The following is a 21,030-nucleotide window of genomic DNA, read 5'->3' on the forward strand; positions in this document are numbered from 1 at the left end:
GGATTTATTTGCGAACCATTTTATTCTATACGAGGAGATCAATACATCATAAATCCTAAATTTAAGTCTAGAGTGGTGTTGTTTCATGAATTTACTGAAGATATGACAGTTAGTACATATTCCGTTGAGACTGGTGAATGGAACTTTTCTGTTCTCGATTCAAATTATAGAATACAGAGTAATATTATTGCATATAAAGGGAAATTGCACTGGTTCAATGGTTCTAATATTGTTGCTTATGATCCATTCGATGTCGATCAATCTTACTTCATTAGAGGCCCTGAAGGGCTTGAGGAGATGAGCAATCATTTTATTGGAGTTTGCAATGGCTTTTTGCGGATGATGGCAATGCACTTGTCCATTGAAGATGACATTGAAGCTAGTAGTTTTCGCATTTGGGAGCTCAAGGATTATAAAACAGGTACATGGAGCTTGGAGCACAATATACTATTTGGTACTATGATTTCCGACGGTATTCAGATTACGGAACTTGATCAGTGGGATCATTCCACCTTGGGATTGGGTTTCCATCCAAGCGATGAACATACTGTGTACCTGGCCTTTGGTAATGTTGAGGTTTCGTGTAACCTTAACCAGCAAGTACGAAAAGTCCACGAAATTCATACATATAAGCGGACTAATCGCAGGACTTTTTTTCAGCTTGTGGCACCTTTATGGCCTACACCTCTTTAGTTCGAGCTGAAGAAACATCAAAAAATTTTATTTTTTTATAATTATTAGCAGCTAGAATTTGTATTTCATATATATTGGACGTGGCATTGTTTGTCCAATTGTGATCGAACTTTCCTATAATTAGTTTATTATTGTATTTCTGTTCTTCCTATCATATATTTTGATTCTGTTACCTATCATATTTTTCATCAATTAAAGTTTTTGTTCGTTTATTCTTTTCCAATTATGAATAAATTATTAAATTATGTTCCTAACTTCCAATACCTAATTTATCAGGTTCTGATTCTTGGTTAAGGCTTATGTTTTTTTTTTATTTTTTATTAGAAAGTGATTCTTGCATTAATTGTAATAGAAAAGTTAGAAACACACTTATATATTATTCCTAAAATTATAAATTCTAAACAAACAATTTGAAAGAAAATATAATTCACTTGCAACAATGATAATTTTTACTTTTTTTTTATAAATAATATAACAACTAAAATATTTAATTTCAAAAAAAAAGGAAATGTATTCCAAAAAATATAAATTGATTAATATATTAACTTAATCAGTTAAAATAATTTACCAAGGCATTTACCAATTTACTACTCAAAAAACAAAAAAAAGCCTACTGGCCATTCAAAAAATGTGGGCGCCTAACAAGCCCAGCCCAAATTTTCACCAAACTCCTTGTTGGTCCCAAAATCCTCTACATTACCTTCCTATGGTAGCCCTAGTGCACCTTCTATCTTTCCTCAAACCAACATAGTCAACGGCGTAGTTTCATTTACATAAGAGTAAGTACTAACAAGTCTTAGACACGCTGACGATGACCGTCCGATGCATTTAGAGCACATTTACAACTATCTAGATTTATTCATATAGAATCCAAATGTACATAGGCAAACCGCATTTGAGTAGAACTCGAAAACCCTCAGAAAAATTCACCGAAAAACGAAGCATTAAACCGGAAAATAAATAAATAAATAAGCAAAAGTCGAGCGAGATCTGTTTTGATATTCATAAAAAAGAAAAGAAAAGTAAAAGTCCTAATTCCTCTTCAATAAACTAAATAAATACCGCTTTTTGGCTCAGCCGTCTCTATTTCCAATATTTTTTTCTTTAATTTTATTATTTTTGTTCTTCGTTTAGTTGATTACTTTGTTTGAAGATACAGTCATGGCGTATGCATCTCATGCAATCAATCACTCGAAAAAGGTGCTGTCCTATTTCAATTTCCAATTCTGAGCGTGTGTTTCTATTTTTGATTTATGTTGTTGAATTTTGTCTTGAAGTTTAGATCCTGTTTTCAAGATTATTGGATTAATTGATTGTTTCTAATTCTGTGTTCAAGCTCGTTTCAGTTTAATTTCACTGTAATACGACGTAACGGTGATTTGATTATTGGATTAGTGTGTGATTTGGAGAATGCAGATAGGAGAAATAGTATTAATCAATGGCAGACTATAGTGCTTTTGTCATAATTTTAACTCTTTTTTCTGAATTTTTTTGGCTTTTCGCAGTTGAGAAATGTTTCCAACTTACTGCGACATGAGCATGCTAGTTTGGCTCGGTGTTTTTCAAATGACACTCGCTTCTCTGTCAGTAAAAAGGACGGTCAGTAACTGATCTTGTGACCGATCTCGTTTGCTGTTAATTACTGTGTTTTCTTATTCCTGGTCTTTTGCAATTTAATAATGACTTTTGCTAATGACATTGCCATACTAGCTTATCCATAATTAACATGCATCTCTTTGCTAGCTTTCCTGCATTTATCGAAGGCAACGTTATGATAAAACACCAGTGTGTTTGCATTAGCTGGCATTTGTTGCAGGTGTATTGTAGGATAAATATGCATTCTCGCAAACATGATATTTTTTTCTTTTTCTCTGTAAGTTTGGCCATTTATTTCTTTCCATGACCGCCAATGGTGCAAACTTGCTCATAAATATATAGCTAGACATGCATGAGATAATAGGATGGGCTCACCTTTAGTTTCTTTGAAGGGTTTAGCAACCCCATCCTGAACTGAAATGCTTGCCCCGTAGCAAATGCTATGCCTCTGGCTTCATGTAAAGGGAGAATGCTGTGGAAAATGTCAAAATTTGTTGTCTTTATTTTTTTTTTTTTTTCTGGGGTTTTCTCTTGGTTAATTGATTTTACTTTCTGCTGCTGTCTTCTAATAACGGTTTTCTTTTATTTGTATCTTCATGTTATTGCTATTTTGTATTTCTAAAGCCCGAGGGGGTGATTAATCTACTTGAAAGAATATTGCACAATGTGTTTCTTGATGATTTTTTCTGTTTGATCTAACCTGGATTGCGTGGATAACCATAGTTAAGGGCTTGTGCCTATATATTTTTGTGATATTGGTATTGCTTTCATTACAAAGCCTTATAAACTAATGTTGATGGTTAACTGTAATGTCCGAGATCTTCCATTTAGTGTCTAAAGCATTCTAAGCAACCAATGAACCTACCTCCTATACTTGATATATAATTTCTACAGCGTATGATGAAAGATGAGTGGTGAGAAAAGTTCATACGTCTGATCGGTTTTTGAATAGAAGGAGAAGGACAACGCATTATAAGGCATCCCATGGGCGGAATGGCCACTAGATGCAGTAATCTAAATCAATGTGAGGAATTGTGGCATTAAAGAGTTGCACCCTCCAAATTTTGATCTCTATGGTTATCATAGATTTGTAGCATTAAATTGGGGAGAAATTTGAATCTTTAGTCCATGGTTCTAGCCTAAGATATGTAATGTGTCACTTTCAATAAACTTTTGTTTATATTGCTATAAGATTAGTTTGTTGTTTCCAGATGCTGGGAATGCTCGTCACCATGGCCTTATGCCTGCTGAAAAAATGAGGTTCTCTAGCAGCACTGCTAATACCACTGTAAGTTCTACCAGTTTTGTTCAGTGATCAGCATGTGTAATGCAAGTTACTTTGATTGAAGCCTTCCTGTTGCACATTGTAGTCATTTCCAATTAGCATCAATCAACTATTTGTTCTTATTGAAGTGAGAATCATATGGCTAAAGCTACAGATATATGTCTTGTTTTGTAGGTATCATCATTTGGTGCATTTAAGAAAAATACTTCTAGGATGATAATGCAAGTAGGGAATCCGATGGCTGCACCTCTACTCTCGAAGGAGTTTTCTTGGTATGTCCTGTAATTTCTGTCTATCCCTTCTCACAGTGATTGTAACTACCTTTTTCTTTTTCACATTTCAGTTCACAGGTACAGTCAAGGAGAGGATTTTCATCTGATTCAGGTAGATTCTATGATTATATCTACATATATATTATTTATGTTGTTCGAGTTCTGATAAACATATTGTGAGTTCTGTTTTTTGTCCTCAAAATTGGTTGCGTTTGTTTTAATATGAATAATTGTAAATCTCTGCTTGATTGACTGAGATAATTGTTCAAAATATGTTGCAGGTCTTCCTCCACACCAAGCGATTGGAATGCCTTCTCTCTCACCTACAATGACAGAGGCATGCACCTTTCTGCATCTTATGAAAAGATCCTTTGCTTGTTAAATGTGTTAATTGATTATTTTCCAAATTTCAGGGTAATATAGCAAGGTGGTTGAAGAAAGAGGGTGACAAAGTTTCACCTGGTGAAGTGCTATGCGAAGTTGAAACTGTATGGTCCCTGAACTGGTTCTGGTCCAGGCTCCAACTCTGGTTTATTTTTTGTTGCTCATTATGGAATATTTACTTTGTTTCCCTATTTGATATTTTTAAGGACAAAGCAACAGTTGAGATGGAATGCATGGAAGAAGGTTTCCTTGCAAAGATAATAAAGGGTGATGGATCAAAAGAAATTAAAGTTGGTGAGGTATTGATTTCATCTGATACTAAGGAAAACCACTTGCACTTCTTATACCTTCCATTTATTACTTTTGTTTTCTATTGTTTTTACTAGGGGAAAATAAACTGAATAAAATACTGAGGCATTTATGTTGGAAACAACAAGGCAGTTTAGTTGTGGATGCTGTTAGTTCGTGTTGGTGATATGTTTTGTCTGTAAAATTTTGTCTTCTCATGCAGATTATTGCTATTACTGTTGAAGATGAGGATGACATTGCCAAATTTAAGGATTACAGTCCTTCAGCATCAGATGGTGCTGATGCAGCTAAAGAACCTTCTTCCACCCCACCTCCCCCACCCAAAAAGGAGGTGGTTGAGGAATCAGTTAGATCACCAGAACCAAAGATTTCCCAGCCCAGTGCAGCTCCTTCTGGAGATCGAATTTTTGCTAGTCCTCTTGCAAGAAAATTGGCTCAAGAAAACAATGTTAGCACGACTACCTCTGTTGTTTGGTAATAGAGTGTAGATATTGATCTTGAGACTATTCTCAATAACATTGTTTTCACAAATATAGGTACCTCTCTCAAGCATTAAAGGAACTGGTCCTGATGGTCACATTATAAAGGCTGATGTCGAAGATTACTTGGGTATGATTGCTAAACTTTGTGTGCCTGATGATTATAGTGCTATTTGTTATTGTCAACCTTGATTTAATTAATATTTATGCTGGCTGTATAACGTGAGTCATGAGTATTGTCTGATTTTCCTTCTCATTTTATAAATCCTCATCTAATAACAGCAGTGCTTACTGAGGAATTATACTTATTTTGCAGCTTCAAGTGGGAAGGAAGTTTCTGCAAAAGCACCTAAGCCTGCTGCATTAGATTATGTTGATATTCCTCACTCCCAAATACGGAAGGTAATATTTTATCATCTTTATTTGCAATATCTTTTCTTTAAGTTTGTTATGGAGAAATTTTCTTGTATCATATTGACAGGTGACAGCTTCACGGTTATTGTTCTCAAAGCAAACTATTCCTCACTATTATTTAACCGTAGATACATGTGTCGACAAACTTATCGAGTAAGTAATCAGTTTCTGCCTTCCTTTTATTGCAATCCAATATTCTTGTTAACAATTTTTCTGTAATTATTTAAACCATCCTTTTGGGTACAGTTTGCGGAGTAAACTAAATTCATTACAAGAGGCCTCAGGTGGGAAGCGTATATCTGTAAATGATCTTGTGATCAAGGTATACCACCTTCTTTGCTTGGATTATTGGGAAATTACTTGTCATGCTTCTTAAATGCAATACAAACACAGCCTAAGCTGTTAAAGAGTTCTTTGTTAGTTGGATCTGTTTAGAGAAGATCTGACACTTATATTTAGGATTAAGGGGATTATGCTGAAAAATAAGCATAATTGTCTTCCAACTTTTATGACGCCTTGTATATCTCTTTGATTTTGTATGTTTTAAATTTGGCCATGGAGTAATTTCAGTGACACTGTAATTGCAGGCTGCTGCTTTGGCTCTTAGGAAAGTTCCCCAATGCAACAGTTCATGGACTGATAACTATATTCGCCAGTATGTACACAGTTAATTGATGTTATGAAAATTTGTATGACATGCAACATCTCATTTCTCATTTGCTTGCAATACAGGTATAATAATGTCAATATTAATGTAGCAGTACAGACGGATAATGGACTATATGTCCCAGTTGTTAGGGTGAGCAGTTGTCTGACTTAATAATTTTCTGCATTTTTTTTTTTATGGCTTGACTTGAATTTATGGTGTAAAATATGCAGGACGCAGACAAGAAAGGCTTATCTAAAATTGCTGAGGAGGTCAAGCTTTTGGCCCAAAAAGCCAAAGAGAATAGCTTGAAACCAGAAGATTATGAGGTGAGTATTATATTTCTGTGCCAGTTGGCTGCTGGATGATTCTCTATAGTGAATTTTATTTGAAAAAACATTTTCCTGTTTTGCAGGGAGGCACATTTACTGTGTCAAATTTGGGAGGGCCTTTTGGCATCAAGCAATTCTGTGCCATTGTCAATCCTCCTCAGTCAGGCATTTTAGCTGTTGGCTCTGGTAATTTGTAAAATAAATTACAACTTCCAAATTAAGTTATTTTCTTCTAATTTATTCTCATCTTTGTGATTATTTGACCTTGTTCTTGTGCAGCTGAGAAGAGGGTTGTACCTGGTTTGGGTCCCGATGAATTCAAATTTGCTTCATTCATGTCAGTAACGCTAAGTTGTGATCATCGTGTTATAGATGGTAAGCATCTAATATTAACCTTTCTATGGAGTTGAATGTCTTAGATTCTCAGGGATGTGACACTGTTAATTACACTTGCATTCTTCAGGTGCAGTAGGTGCAGAATGGTTAAAAGCATTTAAGGGCTACATAGAGAATCCAGAATCAATGTTGCTGTAAATCAATTTCTAGTTGTTTTGTCATTTCCTTGTATACCTTTTCCTGAACACAAGGCAATTGTGTTCCATACTTCGACATTGAGCTGCATTTGTTTTTTTTGCAACCGGTTCATCAAATAGGAACTCCTGTAGTTTTTTGGGGTTCAACAATGGTTGGGTGGAATAAGAGCATTGGGTTGTTTGGAGGCAGTGAACTGCAACTCAGTCAATTTTGCTTTTGCACAGTGCTTTAACGTACTTTTCCAGGGGTTATATCTTTTATCGAATAGATTTGTTTTTTTGGTGATCCAATAGCCGATCCTAATAATAACCTTCCGTTCAAAGCTTTGGTTCACTGGATGAAGTTTTTGGTGAACTAACTTATAATTGTAATTTCGTTTTTTTCTGTTTGTAAATTCGGTGAGCCTATCACACGGGCCAAAGACTTTTCACATTTGTTCAGATTCGACGATAATAAACTTTATTTGATATTTCTTCTTGGTTCTTATCTTGAAGCAAAAAATTGCATCTGGCTTATGATTGATGGTTTTCGTGTGGTTGGGAAATCAGAAATATGGTTTTCTATTGTGAGGCAAATATGCATAAACAAATCAAACTTGTGCTTTGCTAAGAATGCCAAATCATTTCATCAACACTCGTATGCGCACCTTCACCTATGCATCTGTGGGTTTTGTTAATTCTTTTTATGTGAAAATTGTGATCGACTGAAATTTCATTCTTTAAATATGCATCTTCTTTTTCAGTTAACATGCATCTTCACCTACTCGTAAGGGATACTAACTCATTAATGCCACACCCAATTGACGAATGACATTTTTGATTTTCAATCACGGTTTAAGAAATTACCAACCACGCTTCCCTTGAGGCATTTGGACCACCAATCATATTGGCAAAACGAAAAAAAAAAAGGAACCTCAATCATCCTTTTTTTTTCAGTTGAGAGAGCATCAGCAATCCAATAGGAAAAACTTATACATGAGTATAAATATAAATAAACTCAAAGGAAAAGGAGAATCTAAAAAAGAAAACATCTTTAATTTCACCAGGAACAAACCTTCAATCAAGCGCACCACCATCAGAGTTTTGAAAGATGCAGCGCGTTCAAACACAATTAATTGTTGTTAGTTATAATGTTATTTTTTTCTATCATAACAAATTCCGTTCTTTTATTTTCCGGACATTTCTAACATAAGAAATTATCAGAACCAATGGCTCAGCCATATGAAATACCGCATTAATTAATCCCTGGCATGAGGGTCCATCCTTCTATTGTATAAGGATCATTGCAAAAGCATGCAGTAAGAAAACTGTGCTACACAGACATTTGTCTTCACAAAGCATTCAGCGATTCAACATGATGCTTTACCAGATAATGTCTCTGGTATGACACTGATCAGAATATCAAACTTGATTATCAAGTCAAGAATACGAAAAATAAAAGCCATGTCAACACTGCATCATGCTTTATTTTGGTTAAAATGTTGGAACTTTCACATCATCCATATGCGTATTGAGCTTGCTATGCTATAATTCTAAACGTTGGATCAGTATCAGATGTCACCTAAAGGTTGAAACCAGAGACAATTTTGTTTTTCCTTGCACATTTCCAAGCCCCAATGCTTGTTTCCACATTTTTCTACTCTTTCTCAATTCACTTTTAAACCGATTTACAACAAATGAATCAGCAGCAAGCAAAATTGAAAAGAAATCAAAATACTTCTATTTCTATTTCAAGATCAAAATCCTATATAAAAATGAGTATAGGGGGTATTGCAAAATCCCACACCTAGGAACCAGCATTATCTGAATCATTTACAATGTTATGCATTTTTCACTACCCAGATGAAAGATGAAACTAGACCTAAATGTGATATATGCTCTTACATGTACAGTAATTTTACAAGCATCTCAAACTCTGTTTACGTCAAGCTAACATGTAACTATATGCTAAGTTCAACTTTCAACCTTCTAAATTTAAACAGCAACTCCAAGAGACTATTTTAGTCAGTCAAATGGTAAGAAGGCATAAATAGGTCGTTCCATATCTCCAAAAACTGTCTATCAGTACTTGGAAGACCTTAAGAAGGCATCAACTATGCAAACCATTTGAGAACATTGTGCAAGATAGCAACTCAAAAATAAAACTAACAGAAAAATCAGACAATACAGTAATAGAAAGTTCAATACAGATGCACAACAAACTGCAATCACCATACATCATTTCCAATTCTAGTGGTAGGATTAATTAGTCTCAAAAGAATTACCCTACTCAAACACAAATGAGCGAATACTATACTAATCATCAATTTGTAAGCCTCATCCACCATTGTTTTCAATTAAGAAGAGAGGCTTAAATAACAAAAAAAATTGGTGAATATATGTTTTTTTTATTACAAGTCATCACAAAAATCTGGTCTTTGCCTTTACAAAAGCATGTTTCTTCCATGCTAAAAATGCAAAAATGGTTCATATTAATATTAATTGATTCCAATATTATTAATATATTGCTAACAAATTCATGATCAAAATTGAACAGATACAGCTTGTGAATTTCAAAAACAATTTAGAACTGACAGCCTAAACTCAACCCAGAAAAGTTCTCTCTCCTTGTTTTAAATCATAGCATACCTTTTCAACAACTGTTTCCCTGCCACCACAGTACCAGCCGCCAACCCTCCCAACGCACCAGCCACCGCAGCTGACCTCACCCCTCTCGCTGCCCTGCACACAGCCCCTGTTCCAAGCCCAGCCGCCACACTAGTCCACACATCGTCCCTATCGGTAACCGCCACGACTCCACTCTCCATCACGGCATAGATCAATCCCACAATGCCGATCCGGTTCCCCCAGACTCGTCCAGAATGTCCCGAATAGTTCAAAATCCTATTCACTTTCAGCTTCAACGTATCGGTGGGCTCGAAAGATTTGAGAGCAGAGAAAAACCCGACGGAAGCACCACCTATGGAGGCGCCAAGGTAGGCCGAACCGGTGTAAAATGTGAGGTTTTCACCCCAGGAGCGACGCTGGCGGAGAGATTCTTCGGTGAAGAGGAATTCGGGAGAAGTTGGGAGCTGATAAAGAGTTTGGATTTGAAGGTTTAGGTCTTGATAGGGGTTGTAGAGGTGCGCCTGTGGCGATTGGGACCGATTGCGCTCGTGATCTGAACTAGAGTGAGCCATAGGATTAGGGTTAGGGTGATGAAGAAGAGGAAGAGACGAAGTTTGGTTAAAGAAAGCTTCTGAATTTGGTTTGTTTAGGTGAAAGAGAGAATCTGGAATATTGATTTCTGGTTTTTCATTTCATTGTGCGTGCCACTATATATCACGCTGAGAATATTCTTTATGTCATTATAAATGTGTGTGTGTTTTTACTTTTTAAATAAAAATTCAACCTTGGAAAATATTTTTTAATTAAATTTTAAAATTGTATTTTTGAAAATATGTAATTTGCTTAATTTCTTCAGTTATTTTACGGAATAATAGTACTTTTATTGAGGAAAAATTAAAAAAGAAATATCGCAGTAGCAAATTCGCATTAACAGAAGTTAACTTTTAAAGTTTGTTTTACGTTAATCTGAAATATTGAATTTACATGTTGATTAGTAACAAAAAAAATGCTATATCATTAGCAATTAATTAAATGATCTGGCATGTTAAAGAGGTTCATTGAAGGAGCTTAGAAGCTTGTTAGCAATTAATTACCATATGTTAATTAGTAAATGGCAAGAGGTGGTTTTTGTTTTTTCATGGACTAAAATCTTAGAAGACAGCTTCTCTTCAAGAATGCGTCACGGCGCAATGACACCCTTGGCTACGAAAAAGAGAGAGCAAACATTCTGCATTTTTATGTTGCAGGATGAGGCACAACAGTGCAGCTTCCAAACGAAGAACAAAACACAGGGAATGGCATCATTTTTGTTATTCCAACAGCGCGGTTTCTTGTAGGCCGTGGTCGACGTTGATCGTGACCATGATGACGATGATCAATGCTTGATTTTTGAGAATTGTTCTTCAAGCTCCTCAGCCTTTTCACACCATTCAAGTACAGCAGCTGCCATCCTCCTTTCGCATTGATCTAAGTTCAATTTTCCATTTGGACGTTAGGATTTTGTTTCTTAATCGTTCCTGATTTGGCATAATAAAAGAGATATAGAAAAAGCAATTCAGAGGATTTTGGAAAGGGCTTAACTATGAATTTCTTTGCCAAGACTCGAGATTTATATAAATATCCCACCAGCACATTGGATTTTTATTTAATCATTCATATCAAACAATCAAATGCACATGAAAAATGTGCCTACAAAATCACTTTCATCCTCTTAAAATAGTTACTAACCTCATTTGAATGAGTGCTTGCTTCTGAAACTAAATCATCTGGACTGGGTAGCGACAAAATTGTCCTATGTTGTGAAGCTTCATGAGACATGGAAAGATCTTTTAGCCGCTTAAGCTCTGGCCAAACAACAGAAGCAAGATCTGGCCTATCCTTTTTTCTCAATTCACAGCACTGCACTGCCAGCCTCGCTAACAATAGTGCTTCATTTACAGGCCAATCAGTTATTGATTGGTCGAGTATATCTGAAAATGTTCCTTTCTCGATAGCTTCCTGAACTTGGTAAGCTAAACCCATAGGAGGTTTTGCTGTAAGCAGTTGTAACAGCACTACACCAAATGAGTATAAATCTGACTTGACACCTAACATTCCTGTTTGCTGATATTCTGGATCAATATAGTAAAATGTACCAGCTGCTGCTGTCATGCGATATTGTGTAACATCACTAGCTGCAGATGGTGGAAGAAGTCTGGCCAAGCCCACATCGCTGATTTTGCTCACATAGTTACAGTCTAAGAGAATGTTTGCAGGCTTCAGGTCGCGATGCACTAGAGGTTCTGGTTTTGTTTCATGAAGGAAAAGTAAGGCCGTGGCAATTTCATAAGCAATTTTAAATCGCCTTCCCCATGGTATTGGAGGAGTATTGTCTTCTCTATTGAGGCGGTCTTCTAAGCTACCATTTTCCATGTACTCGTACACAAGGCATCCATATTCAGGACATGCACCAAGTAGGATAACCATGTATGGATGTCTCATACTGCTTAAAACATCAACCTACATCGACAAAAAGAAAGATGTATGAAAGTCATTTCAACAATTTGCATGCGTATGATGAAATAATTGAATATACCTCTTGTTTGAATTGCTTTAGCCCTTGTGACAAGTCTGGCCTTAAGATCTTAATGGCAACAGCAATGTGATTAAGCATGCCTTTAAAAACAGGGCCATATGCACCTTCACCAATCTTATTGGCAGGGGAAAAGTGATCTGTTGCAACTTCAATCTCCTCAATTGTGTATCTTCTACATCGAAAATCATTGTTGGCTAATGCTTCCATTTTTCTCATCTTGTCTTCTGCCTCACGATGGGCCTTCATTTCTACATTCTTCTTTTGTGCTTCTATTTCTGCTGCTCGGGATGCTGCTTGTACTGCTTCTAAAGCAATTATGGTCTTTCGCTTCTCCATTTCTTCTAAAGTCAATGCAGCGTCTTCTGTGGTTTCCTCTGTCTTACGTGCTTCCAATTTTTGCAAGTGACGAAGCTTCCTCACCTGTGAACACAAGTTACGCAACTAACATAAAGCCAAGCCAAGCAACAAAAATTATTCATAATTATTATGTTAAACTGTTACTCTGACATTACCATCTGCTTGGCGAAAACTGCTTCTTTACTAACTGAGCTAAACATTTGCATAGATTGTTCAAGTTCGAGCTTTAACCTCTTCATTTCTGCGTCTAATGTCTGTCAAAAGGAATAACATCAATTTTAAAAAATGTTTCGTGATATCTCATATAGAAATCAAAATTTTAATAATTTAGCAATACTTACTGCAATTTGTGAGGAATCGGGGCTCTTTGAACCAGCACACGTGGTAGAGAATTCCAAATTCTCAGAGGATATTCCACTTGATTGAAAACTGTGTTGCCCTGAAAATTCACTGGCACCTGATACAGAATTTTCATTTAACACATCCGGTGATTGACCATTTGTTGATACCCCTGACGAAATTTCCTTGACACTGAATGTAAACTTATCATTGCTAATGAATTTACCAGAAGATGAAGATGTTTTGTCAGAACCGTCACTTTTCCAGCTTTCACAAAATCTTCTGCAAACAAGAAAATTCCAAGTTTTGACAGTTAGAACATTAGCTGTATAGTAAAAAATTAGAACTAGTCCTAGTTAAACTTACTGAGACACATCAACAGACGGCCGGCGATCTTTTGGAAGATGACGTTGTTCCCAAAGATTTGGTTGCCCAGTAGTACATACATTGTTATACTTGCTATGTTTACTACTGTTACGAGGTGGTGATTGATGTAGCAGGCAAGCATTTGCAGAGCTGATTGAATCTGCAGAACCAGTGGAATGTGCAGAACTAGTTGAACGTGTAGAACCAGTTAGCGTACGAGGTCGACTCGCTAAGCGAAAAGTTTGAATTTTTCCTTTTGATATTACATATACTGCACATGATTCTGGTGCAGATTTTAGTAAAGTAGAAGGAGTGTCTGCATGTTTAAATTTCCTATACCAAGAAAAAATTTATGTCCCAAGTATTTGATTTTAGTCATGATTTGTCTGATAATATTTCTCCCCTGATTCTAAATTAGAAAGAAAAAAGAGAGGGACCTTGTAAGAGCATGCCTATGAGATGCGCCAACAACAATATTAGCAATTCTGTTGTGAACTATATAGTCAATAAGGGCACTTGAAACATCAATATCATGGAGAACGACTTCCTTTGTTTCAATCTGAAAAAATAGTATAGAAATGCTATTTAACTATATTAAATTTTGTAATTTGAATATGCGAAATTCATCTTAAAGAAAAGAAATTAATGGTCTTCAATTAATACTTTAAATAAAATACTTTCTCAATAGCTATTCAACTAGTAATGCCAAACAGATTCTCTACATTCTCTTAATTATCACGCAATTCAAGAAAATAAACAGTTTTCTAAGCCAAAAATGAGCTGCTAATGTGATATAAGATATGCAAACGCATGGTGTGCTTAATCATCTAGTATTAAATTACTCACTCCTTTTCGAGCACAAAATCCTCTGTAGGGAAGGAATAATTGCTGCAATTCTTGATGCGTTGGAGGACGACCTTCCTTTGATAAATTACAAACCTCTTTACAAATCCCAAAATAACAGTAGTCAAACTCAAAAAGAGAACAATCCATAATCTCAATAATTTTTGTTAATATTTACATAATCATGAAAGTTTGTCTGCAGTATTGGATATATATATGCACACACATATACAAAGCATTAAACAGGGAAAACCCCTATGCATTTATAGATGCAAAATTATATAGGGAAAACTCAAGATTTTTTTCACCAAAAGCATTCACATCTTTTCCTTTCTTTCTAATCTCGTTTCAAGGTTAATGATAGCTACTCCTATAACTGCTTTTTCACAAATTAAACCCTGAGCTTGCAGAAGTTATTTTCCTTCTCTGATTATAAATTAAAAATCCGCAAAATATATAACCATAAAAGCAGAAAAACTAAAATTTATATCTATGTTATTTCCTTATGCATTTGGAAGAAGATGGTATTTAATTGATAACGGAATAAAATGATGAGAAAAGAAATGAATTAATGAGAAACCGCAATACATACCTGGACTCGCAATTTTGGATTGAACATGAACGAGTATACAATTGTGGCTCTTGTTATTTACAAGATTATCCATAGCCCATTTGACAGCGGATTGGCTGTTCTTGTCTCCATCAATGGCGATGACTGTAGTTCCATGATCTTCCTCCGGCTTCAAATCTGATCGGAGAAAAGCCATGCTCACCGTAAAATGCAAGCAAAACTTATATCTCTAAGTCGCAAACAATGTAGAGTATAACATGCAGAGGAGACAAGGAGATCGGATTAAAGTTACTGTTACAATTCAATATTAATTAATTCTACAAGAATAAAAATATATATATATCCTTACCAGGTCACCGCCGGTATTGCTGCTTCCGCCACCGAGCCGATGCCCGGGGCTGCAACTCAATATTAAAAATGAATGACAAGAAGATATTTGGATTGCAAAAACTTTTAGCTTTCATTGTTTGTTGCAGTTCAGTTTTGTTTACTAAATAAAGAAGACAAACGAGAGTTGGCTTAATTTATACGTACCAAAATAATAAAAAAATAATAATAATAACAATAATAATCGTTATGCCTTATTGATTGGAATTTGATTATATATATATTTGTTGTAAAAAAAAAAAAAAAAAAAAAACTATAAAATAGTTGATCGAAAATTATTTTTTCTCAATTGCAACTAAAAATATGTTTTCCCAAAAACATAATTTTAAGCATTTTGTCAAATAAAAAATAAAATAAAATTATCATATAAGAATAAGATAGGTTCAAGTGATTTAAAAAAGAGCTATGTTGCTTTTCCTTTTTCTATTTAAATTTTCATATATATATCACAACAAGCCTTTAATAATTTAATTTATTTATTTACGAACACTTCTCTAAAAATTAAATCTCATTCGTATCTTTATTTAAAATAAATAGCAAATGTGAAAAATATTGATAAATTGAAATGCCTAAAAATAAAAACATTCATAGAATTTATGATCAACTGGAGCCTATAGAATACGAGAATTACCCAATCTCATTCAATTGTCTTTTTATGAATTCTCTAAATAATTACTTACTTAATAAAAAATAAAGATGCTTTTCTTGGTTTTCTATGTAATAAATAAAGTGGAATAAAAAAAATTTAAGTGCTAAGTACATTATAAACCAAACAGACTTAAACTGAAAACTGAAATTTAATACCTAATGAATTTTATAATTATGAAAATGGCTAATTTATATTATTAGTAATATATATTTTTTATTATAGTGGCCAATGGCCCATTTTGGCCCACAGAAAGCCTTCAGCCAATTGGGCTCAGCTTTTGTAGAGGCCCTTATTTTATGATTTTCATGTTCCTCTTTTGTGTGACTTGTTGTGTTTCTATTGGTGTTTGATGGATAAGCATAGCACGAGAGAGCCTACCTACCCTTTCGTTATTTATTGTTATGGTTATCACTGCCATTACCAACCACAAATCTCCTTTTCAATATGGTAGAAAAAACCAAAAATAAATCAATAAATAAATAAATATAAAAAGAAAAGAAAATTAATTAATTAATTAATGCTTTCATCCAGTTATACGTGTGAAACTTTTTTAATACCAACAATTAATCACAAAAAGAAGAATTTATTACTGTATAGAATAGAATATAAAACCATAAACAACTAAGTGTTTCTTTATTAATATTATCATCTTACTATTGAAGCTAAACAAACTTTTATTAATTTGATAATATGAAATAATTTGCAATTGCTCTATGTTATATGTGAGGTTTACTTTTATTAAATCTGCCCTATTAATAATTAATAATTTTTATAAATAGTGAAAACGAATTGTAATTTTAAATAAATTTTATCCGCTATATCAGTTTTTTAAAAATTTAAATTTAAATTAAATACTATTAAACGGATCCGAAATTCAAATTTTATTTAAATATTACTTCTGAATTAAGCATGGAAATACGTTTGCAAACTGGAGAAAATAATTAACAGAATTTTTATTTTCAATAATAATTACTGATTAGTAATTACCTCTTCTTTGGAAAAGAAATTACTTTTTACAGGAGAAATAGTGAAAGCAAAGGATCTACTGCAGGTTGAAATCTTTAACCGTATGGGTTCAGGGACATCATTGCTATGCAGTGGACTTTTCAGTGGAAGGGACACGTGTCTCTCCTCAAAGTTTGCCTCATGAAAAATCCATGAGTAGTTGTCCTTATGTAAGCACTATCTTAACCTATGCATCTTCTGTCCCCCACAGACAGCCTTAAATGATGTATGATAATTACATGTATACGTGTCTCTTTGAGGAGTTCATGGTAAAAAAAAAAGGAAAAAAAAAATGAAAAGAAACCATTTTTTTGCCACTTATATTCTCTCTCTTCCCCTCAATATCTCTCTTCCTCAAGCCTCCTTCCCCAGAAATAAAGGGAAAAAAAATCTAGGAAAAGAGGCCTAACTCACCTTATTATCAGGCTCCAGGTCTCTTTTTAAGTCTTTTGTGTTTCAAGCGGGTAAGAACCCTTCAATTATTTTTGAGCATCTGTTATTCTTTTTTTATTTTTTATTTTTTATTTTTGGTTTCATTCTTTGATCAGATACTACCATACCCAGATATTCTGTTTTTTTTTTTTTTTTTTTTTTTTTTTTTTTTTTTTTAACGGTTTATGGAATAGTTCTTTAATTGGAAGATGGTAGAGGAGAACTTTAATTCAAGAGAGGCTGAGGTGGGTTGCCTTAGATCCAGGAAACATGAGATGTAGGTGAAAAAAGTTCCAATCTTTTTAGGGTTTTCTTGTGATTGTCTGGGGTTGGTTCTACTTTTTCCAAGATTGTTTAATTCCCATGACTCCTTTTGCTTTCTATTCTTGGGTTAACAGATGAAGTCTTGATTTTAGTTTTTTATTTCTTTGTCCTTTTCATTTATGCTTTATGTATTTAAGGGTAGGTGGTAGGGATAGGATTAGTTATCCTGTGGTTGATTCTTTCTTGAAAAAAGGTGAAGAAGAATTTGATAAGTTCTGGAGTTTTGAGGATAACATAACTACCTGAGAAGACTTGAAGTTTCTGATAATTAAAAGGTTAGATCCATTCTTTCTCACCAGATCTGATAACCTGTTTTCATTCTCCTTATGCTCAACAGCTTATCTTTCTTTGATTTTGACCTTGGAGGCTGTAGATTGTCTTTTCCCATATATCTCCTTGATACAAAAGGATTGGTGGGCCATTGGGATGTCGTAGGATGGAAGAGGAATTGCTAGAACCTGCAAGCTTAACATCAATCTCAATGGTAAAAGGAAATGAAGAGGATGAGAATTGGCAGATTTTGTGAAAATATTAGGGATTATTAGCCATAACTTTTAATTGGACAAAGGGTTGTATTGATGGAAGAGATGTCCCCTGCGGTTGCAATGACACTTAGTTTAGGCAATTCTATTTGTGATAACTCAGGTATTGCTACCCATGTAGAAATTACACGGCTAAAGCTTGTAACAGACGCTGTGAGCTTGCTGTCTGATCCTGCTAAGGTAGTATCCGATGAGGCTGTTGCAGTGTGCAGTGGAAGCTCTGATGATGCTAAAAATGGAATGGAATTCACCACCTTGTCTGAATCAAAAGATGGTGGTGTTGGAGGAAATGATTCAGTTCCTACTGATGCTATGATTCAGGAAAGTGACGAAGATGAAGTATCGTCTGTTGTGGAAGACACTAATGGAACTATATCTGAGGAGTTGTTAGCATTGGAAGCTGGATCTGAAATAAATTTACCAAAGTCTGTTGAAATTGAAGATATGATTGAAGATAGCCAAATCATTGCTAAGGCTATCATTGTGGAGTCATCAAATGAGGTGCAGGTGCCGACGGCTAAACTCCTCATAGCAGCAGTGAGCCCAAATGCAGACATCACTGATGGCTCTGAGTTAAGGGCCTCCGCAGTGGTTCTTAAGTTGCCCAGTGAGAGCAATCTCAGTAAGGGAACTTCCCGTAGTGTATTTGAGATTGATTGCGTACCTCTTTGGGGTTCTGTCTCTATTTGCGGAAGAAGACCAGAAATGGAAGACTCTCTTGCGGCTGTTCCTCGGTTTGCAAAAATTCCTATAAAAATGCTCATTGGCGATCATGTCGTCAACGGATTAAATGAGAGTTTGACCCATCTAACAAGTCATTTTTTCGGTGTTTATGATGGCCATGGGGGCGCTCAGGTACATCTATATAGCTAGATATTTATTTTTATTCTTGTCGTATAGGATATGTTTTAGCCTGCTTTGCAAAAGCAATTGCAATTCACTATGGGAGTGTTAATTGTGTAAGACTTATGGCTGGGCATGTATGATAAGTTATTGTGATCCATTTAATATAGTGATTCACATATTGATTCGAAGTGTCTCATTAATATTGCTAACTAATTCTAGCTTAACTTTTGAATTCCTAACTTATTGTAAGCAACTTGTTGTTGGCAACACGGGCTTCTTCATCACAATCTGCAACCTGATTTTGATTTCCAAATAATCAAGGGTGAACTCATGACTTTCTTTAATACGTATTTGATATTAATCTTATATCAAGCGAAATATGCACAGTTTTTTATCTGAGAGAATAATTTGGAGGGATCTCATGCAGGTTGCTAACTATTGTCGTGACCGAATTCATTGGGCCTTGGCTGACGAGATTGGAAATGTTAAAAATGATTCAAGTGGTGTAAGCATGGAAGCAAATCAGCAGGTGCAGTGGGAGAAAGCCTTCACTAGTTGCTTTCTTAAGGTTGATGATGAGATTGGGGGAAAAGGTACCAAAGGTACCATTGAAGGCCATGGAGATGCTTCTGATCCCACTTTTGAGCCTTTAGCACCAGAAACAGTTGGATCTACGGCAGTGGTTGCCTTGGTCTGTTCATCTCATATCATAGTTGCAAACTGTGGTGATTCAAGAGCAGTGCTTTATCGTGGAAAAGAGTCAATGGCATTGTCAATTGATCATAAAGTAATGCTTGTGCATTTATATCATTATTTATATGCATATATAGAACTGTTTCCATGCCTGTTTCTTTTTCTTAAATTATTCATTTATGTTTAAATGTTTTCAGCCAAACAGAGAAGATGAGTATGCCAGGATTGAGGCATCTGGAGGCAAGGTCATACAGTGGAATGGACACCGTGTTTTTGGTGTTCTTGCCATGTCTAGATCCATTGGTATGTGTCTTCCATTTTGGTGATGATTTTAATTCTGTATAGTTGAAGCAATATTGTGCTAATTTGCTGAAGTCCTTGCTCCAATGCTCTGCTGCTTGCTTCAAAAAATTTTTCTTGCTGCTAAAGACACCAGAATGCAAGCAGCAAATCAGAGCAAAATAATGATCTGGATTACGGTGTTTTAGGCTTCATTTGCTTACCTTGCTGGGACAAATTTCTGCCCTTTTTTTATCGGGCAAGCTTGTTTTAATAATGCCTTGGCTTCATGGTTGACCATTTCTCAATATCAATAAATCCATGAGTATTTCAGCACTGACGTTTACTATCACTTGTTTCTCTTTTGTACTCACAGGTGATAGATATTTGAAACCATGGATTATTCCAGAACCAGAAGTTATGTTTGTTCCTCGAGCTAGAGAAGATGAATGCCTTATTTTAGCCAGTGATGGGCTGTGGGATGTCATGACAAATGATGAAGTCTGTGAAGTGGCTCGAAAGCGGATTTTGCTCTGGCACAAAAAGAACGGATTTACATCTCTTGCTGAAAGAGGCAATGGAATTGATCCCGCGTCTCAAGCAGCAGCTGATTACCTTTCAATGCTGGCCTTGCAAAAAGGAAGCAAGGACAACATCTCAGTGATTGTGGTGGATTTGAAAGCTCAAAGGAAGTTCAAGAGCAAATCTTAATCAAGGTTTCATTCATCAACTAGCTTAAATCTATATACCGCTATATTAGGGAAGGTACATCTAATTAAATACATAGCTTGGTCCATTCCTTTTTCTCATGGGCTTAAATGTGTGTACAATAATAGAAACTAGTTTGTACTATAGCTAGTGTATCCGAATGCAATATTGCCTATGTTTTTGGATATTCACTTTGCCAAAAACTATACCACTAGTTATGTAAATTTGAGCTCTTGCATGTAGGGGGAGATTTACAGTGTTCAATTTTGTAAGTCATCCTTAGCTTTTCAAGTATGAGTTTTCTCTCTCAACAATAGATTGAGTGGTGATGGTTTGAACATCACAGGTACTACATAAGTCTCGGAAAGGCCATGCTTAGGCATCTTGTGCAACTGAGGTTAAAATAATGTTCAAGTTCAAACATTCTCTTGTTGATTGCTTGCTTTGCAGGCAGCAACCTTCTTGCTTCTGTTATTTCTTTTTTGGAAGGAAGTTCCAGAATTGTTGTACTAGTCAAAAAAAATTGAATCAGAGTAATTGCATAGAATTACTAGCAAAATATTA

The 21,030-nt window shown here is 35.1% G+C and overlaps 4 protein-coding genes across 9 annotated transcripts; 2 read left to right on the top strand and 2 right to left on the bottom strand.

Annotated features, from left to right (window-relative positions):
• The first annotated feature begins 1,669 nt into the window (after window positions 1–1,669).
• LOC105631428 (Dihydrolipoamide acetyltransferase, long form protein) lies at window positions 1,670–7,413 on the top strand. The gene is made up of 19 exons (XM_012213546.4): window positions 1,670–1,893; window positions 2,199–2,292; window positions 3,501–3,577; window positions 3,749–3,846; window positions 3,918–3,958; window positions 4,128–4,183; window positions 4,260–4,334; window positions 4,437–4,529; window positions 4,742–4,987; window positions 5,076–5,148; window positions 5,335–5,420; window positions 5,500–5,585; window positions 5,679–5,754; window positions 6,020–6,087; window positions 6,165–6,231; window positions 6,312–6,407; window positions 6,494–6,596; window positions 6,690–6,785; window positions 6,874–7,413. The coding sequence occupies exons 1-19, from the start codon at window positions 1,855–1,857 to the stop codon at window positions 6,942–6,944; spliced, it is 1,641 nt and encodes a 546-aa protein (XP_012068936.1). The 5' UTR covers window positions 1,670–1,854; the 3' UTR covers window positions 6,945–7,413.
• Window positions 7,414–9,310: 1,897 nt separating this feature from the next.
• On the bottom strand, window positions 9,311–10,269 carry TIM23-2 (translocase inner membrane subunit 23-2). Its single transcript, XM_012213545.4, has one exon. The coding sequence runs from the start codon at window positions 10,120–10,122 to the stop codon at window positions 9,556–9,558; it is 567 nt and encodes a 188-aa protein (XP_012068935.1). The 5' UTR covers window positions 10,123–10,269; the 3' UTR covers window positions 9,311–9,555.
• Window positions 10,270–10,541: 272 nt separating this feature from the next.
• LOC105631425 (U-box domain-containing protein 34) lies at window positions 10,542–15,107 on the bottom strand. Of its 6 annotated transcripts, none has more exons than XM_020678369.3 (11): window positions 14,951–15,107; window positions 14,623–14,830; window positions 14,034–14,128; window positions 13,625–13,746; window positions 13,188–13,373; window positions 13,048–13,103; window positions 12,824–12,939; window positions 12,638–12,736; window positions 12,126–12,545; window positions 11,279–12,049; window positions 10,542–11,017 (listed from the first exon to the last, which is right to left on the bottom strand). In XM_020678369.3, the coding sequence occupies exons 2-11, from the start codon at window positions 14,795–14,797 to the stop codon at window positions 10,787–10,789; spliced, it is 2,271 nt and encodes a 756-aa protein (XP_020534028.1). In that variant the 5' UTR covers window positions 14,798–14,830; window positions 14,951–15,107; the 3' UTR covers window positions 10,542–10,786. The 6 variants fall into 6 exon arrangements, with proteins under 6 accessions (XP_020534028.1, XP_020534025.1, XP_020534027.1 ...); XM_020678366.3 differs by having other exon boundaries at window positions 13,188–13,520; window positions 14,623–14,828; window positions 14,951–15,105; XM_020678368.3 differs by having other exon boundaries at window positions 13,188–13,520; window positions 14,623–14,778; window positions 14,951–15,102.
• A 2,161-nt stretch (window positions 15,108–17,268) lies between these two features.
• HAB1 (HYPERSENSITIVE TO ABA1) lies at window positions 17,269–20,690 on the top strand. Its single transcript, XM_020678260.2, has 4 exons — window positions 17,269–18,795; window positions 19,214–19,573; window positions 19,677–19,782; window positions 20,135–20,690. The coding sequence occupies exons 1-4, from the start codon at window positions 17,977–17,979 to the stop codon at window positions 20,467–20,469; spliced, it is 1,620 nt and encodes a 539-aa protein (XP_020533919.1). The 5' UTR covers window positions 17,269–17,976; the 3' UTR covers window positions 20,470–20,690.
• Window positions 20,691–21,030: the final 340 nt, after the last annotated feature.

This window comes from Jatropha curcas, chromosome 1, assembly GCF_041381405.1.
Source record: "Jatropha curcas cultivar XTBG-Jc1 chromosome 1, XTBG_Jcur_1.0, whole genome shotgun sequence".
Taxonomy (NCBI): Eukaryota; Viridiplantae; Streptophyta; class Magnoliopsida; order Malpighiales; family Euphorbiaceae; genus Jatropha; species Jatropha curcas.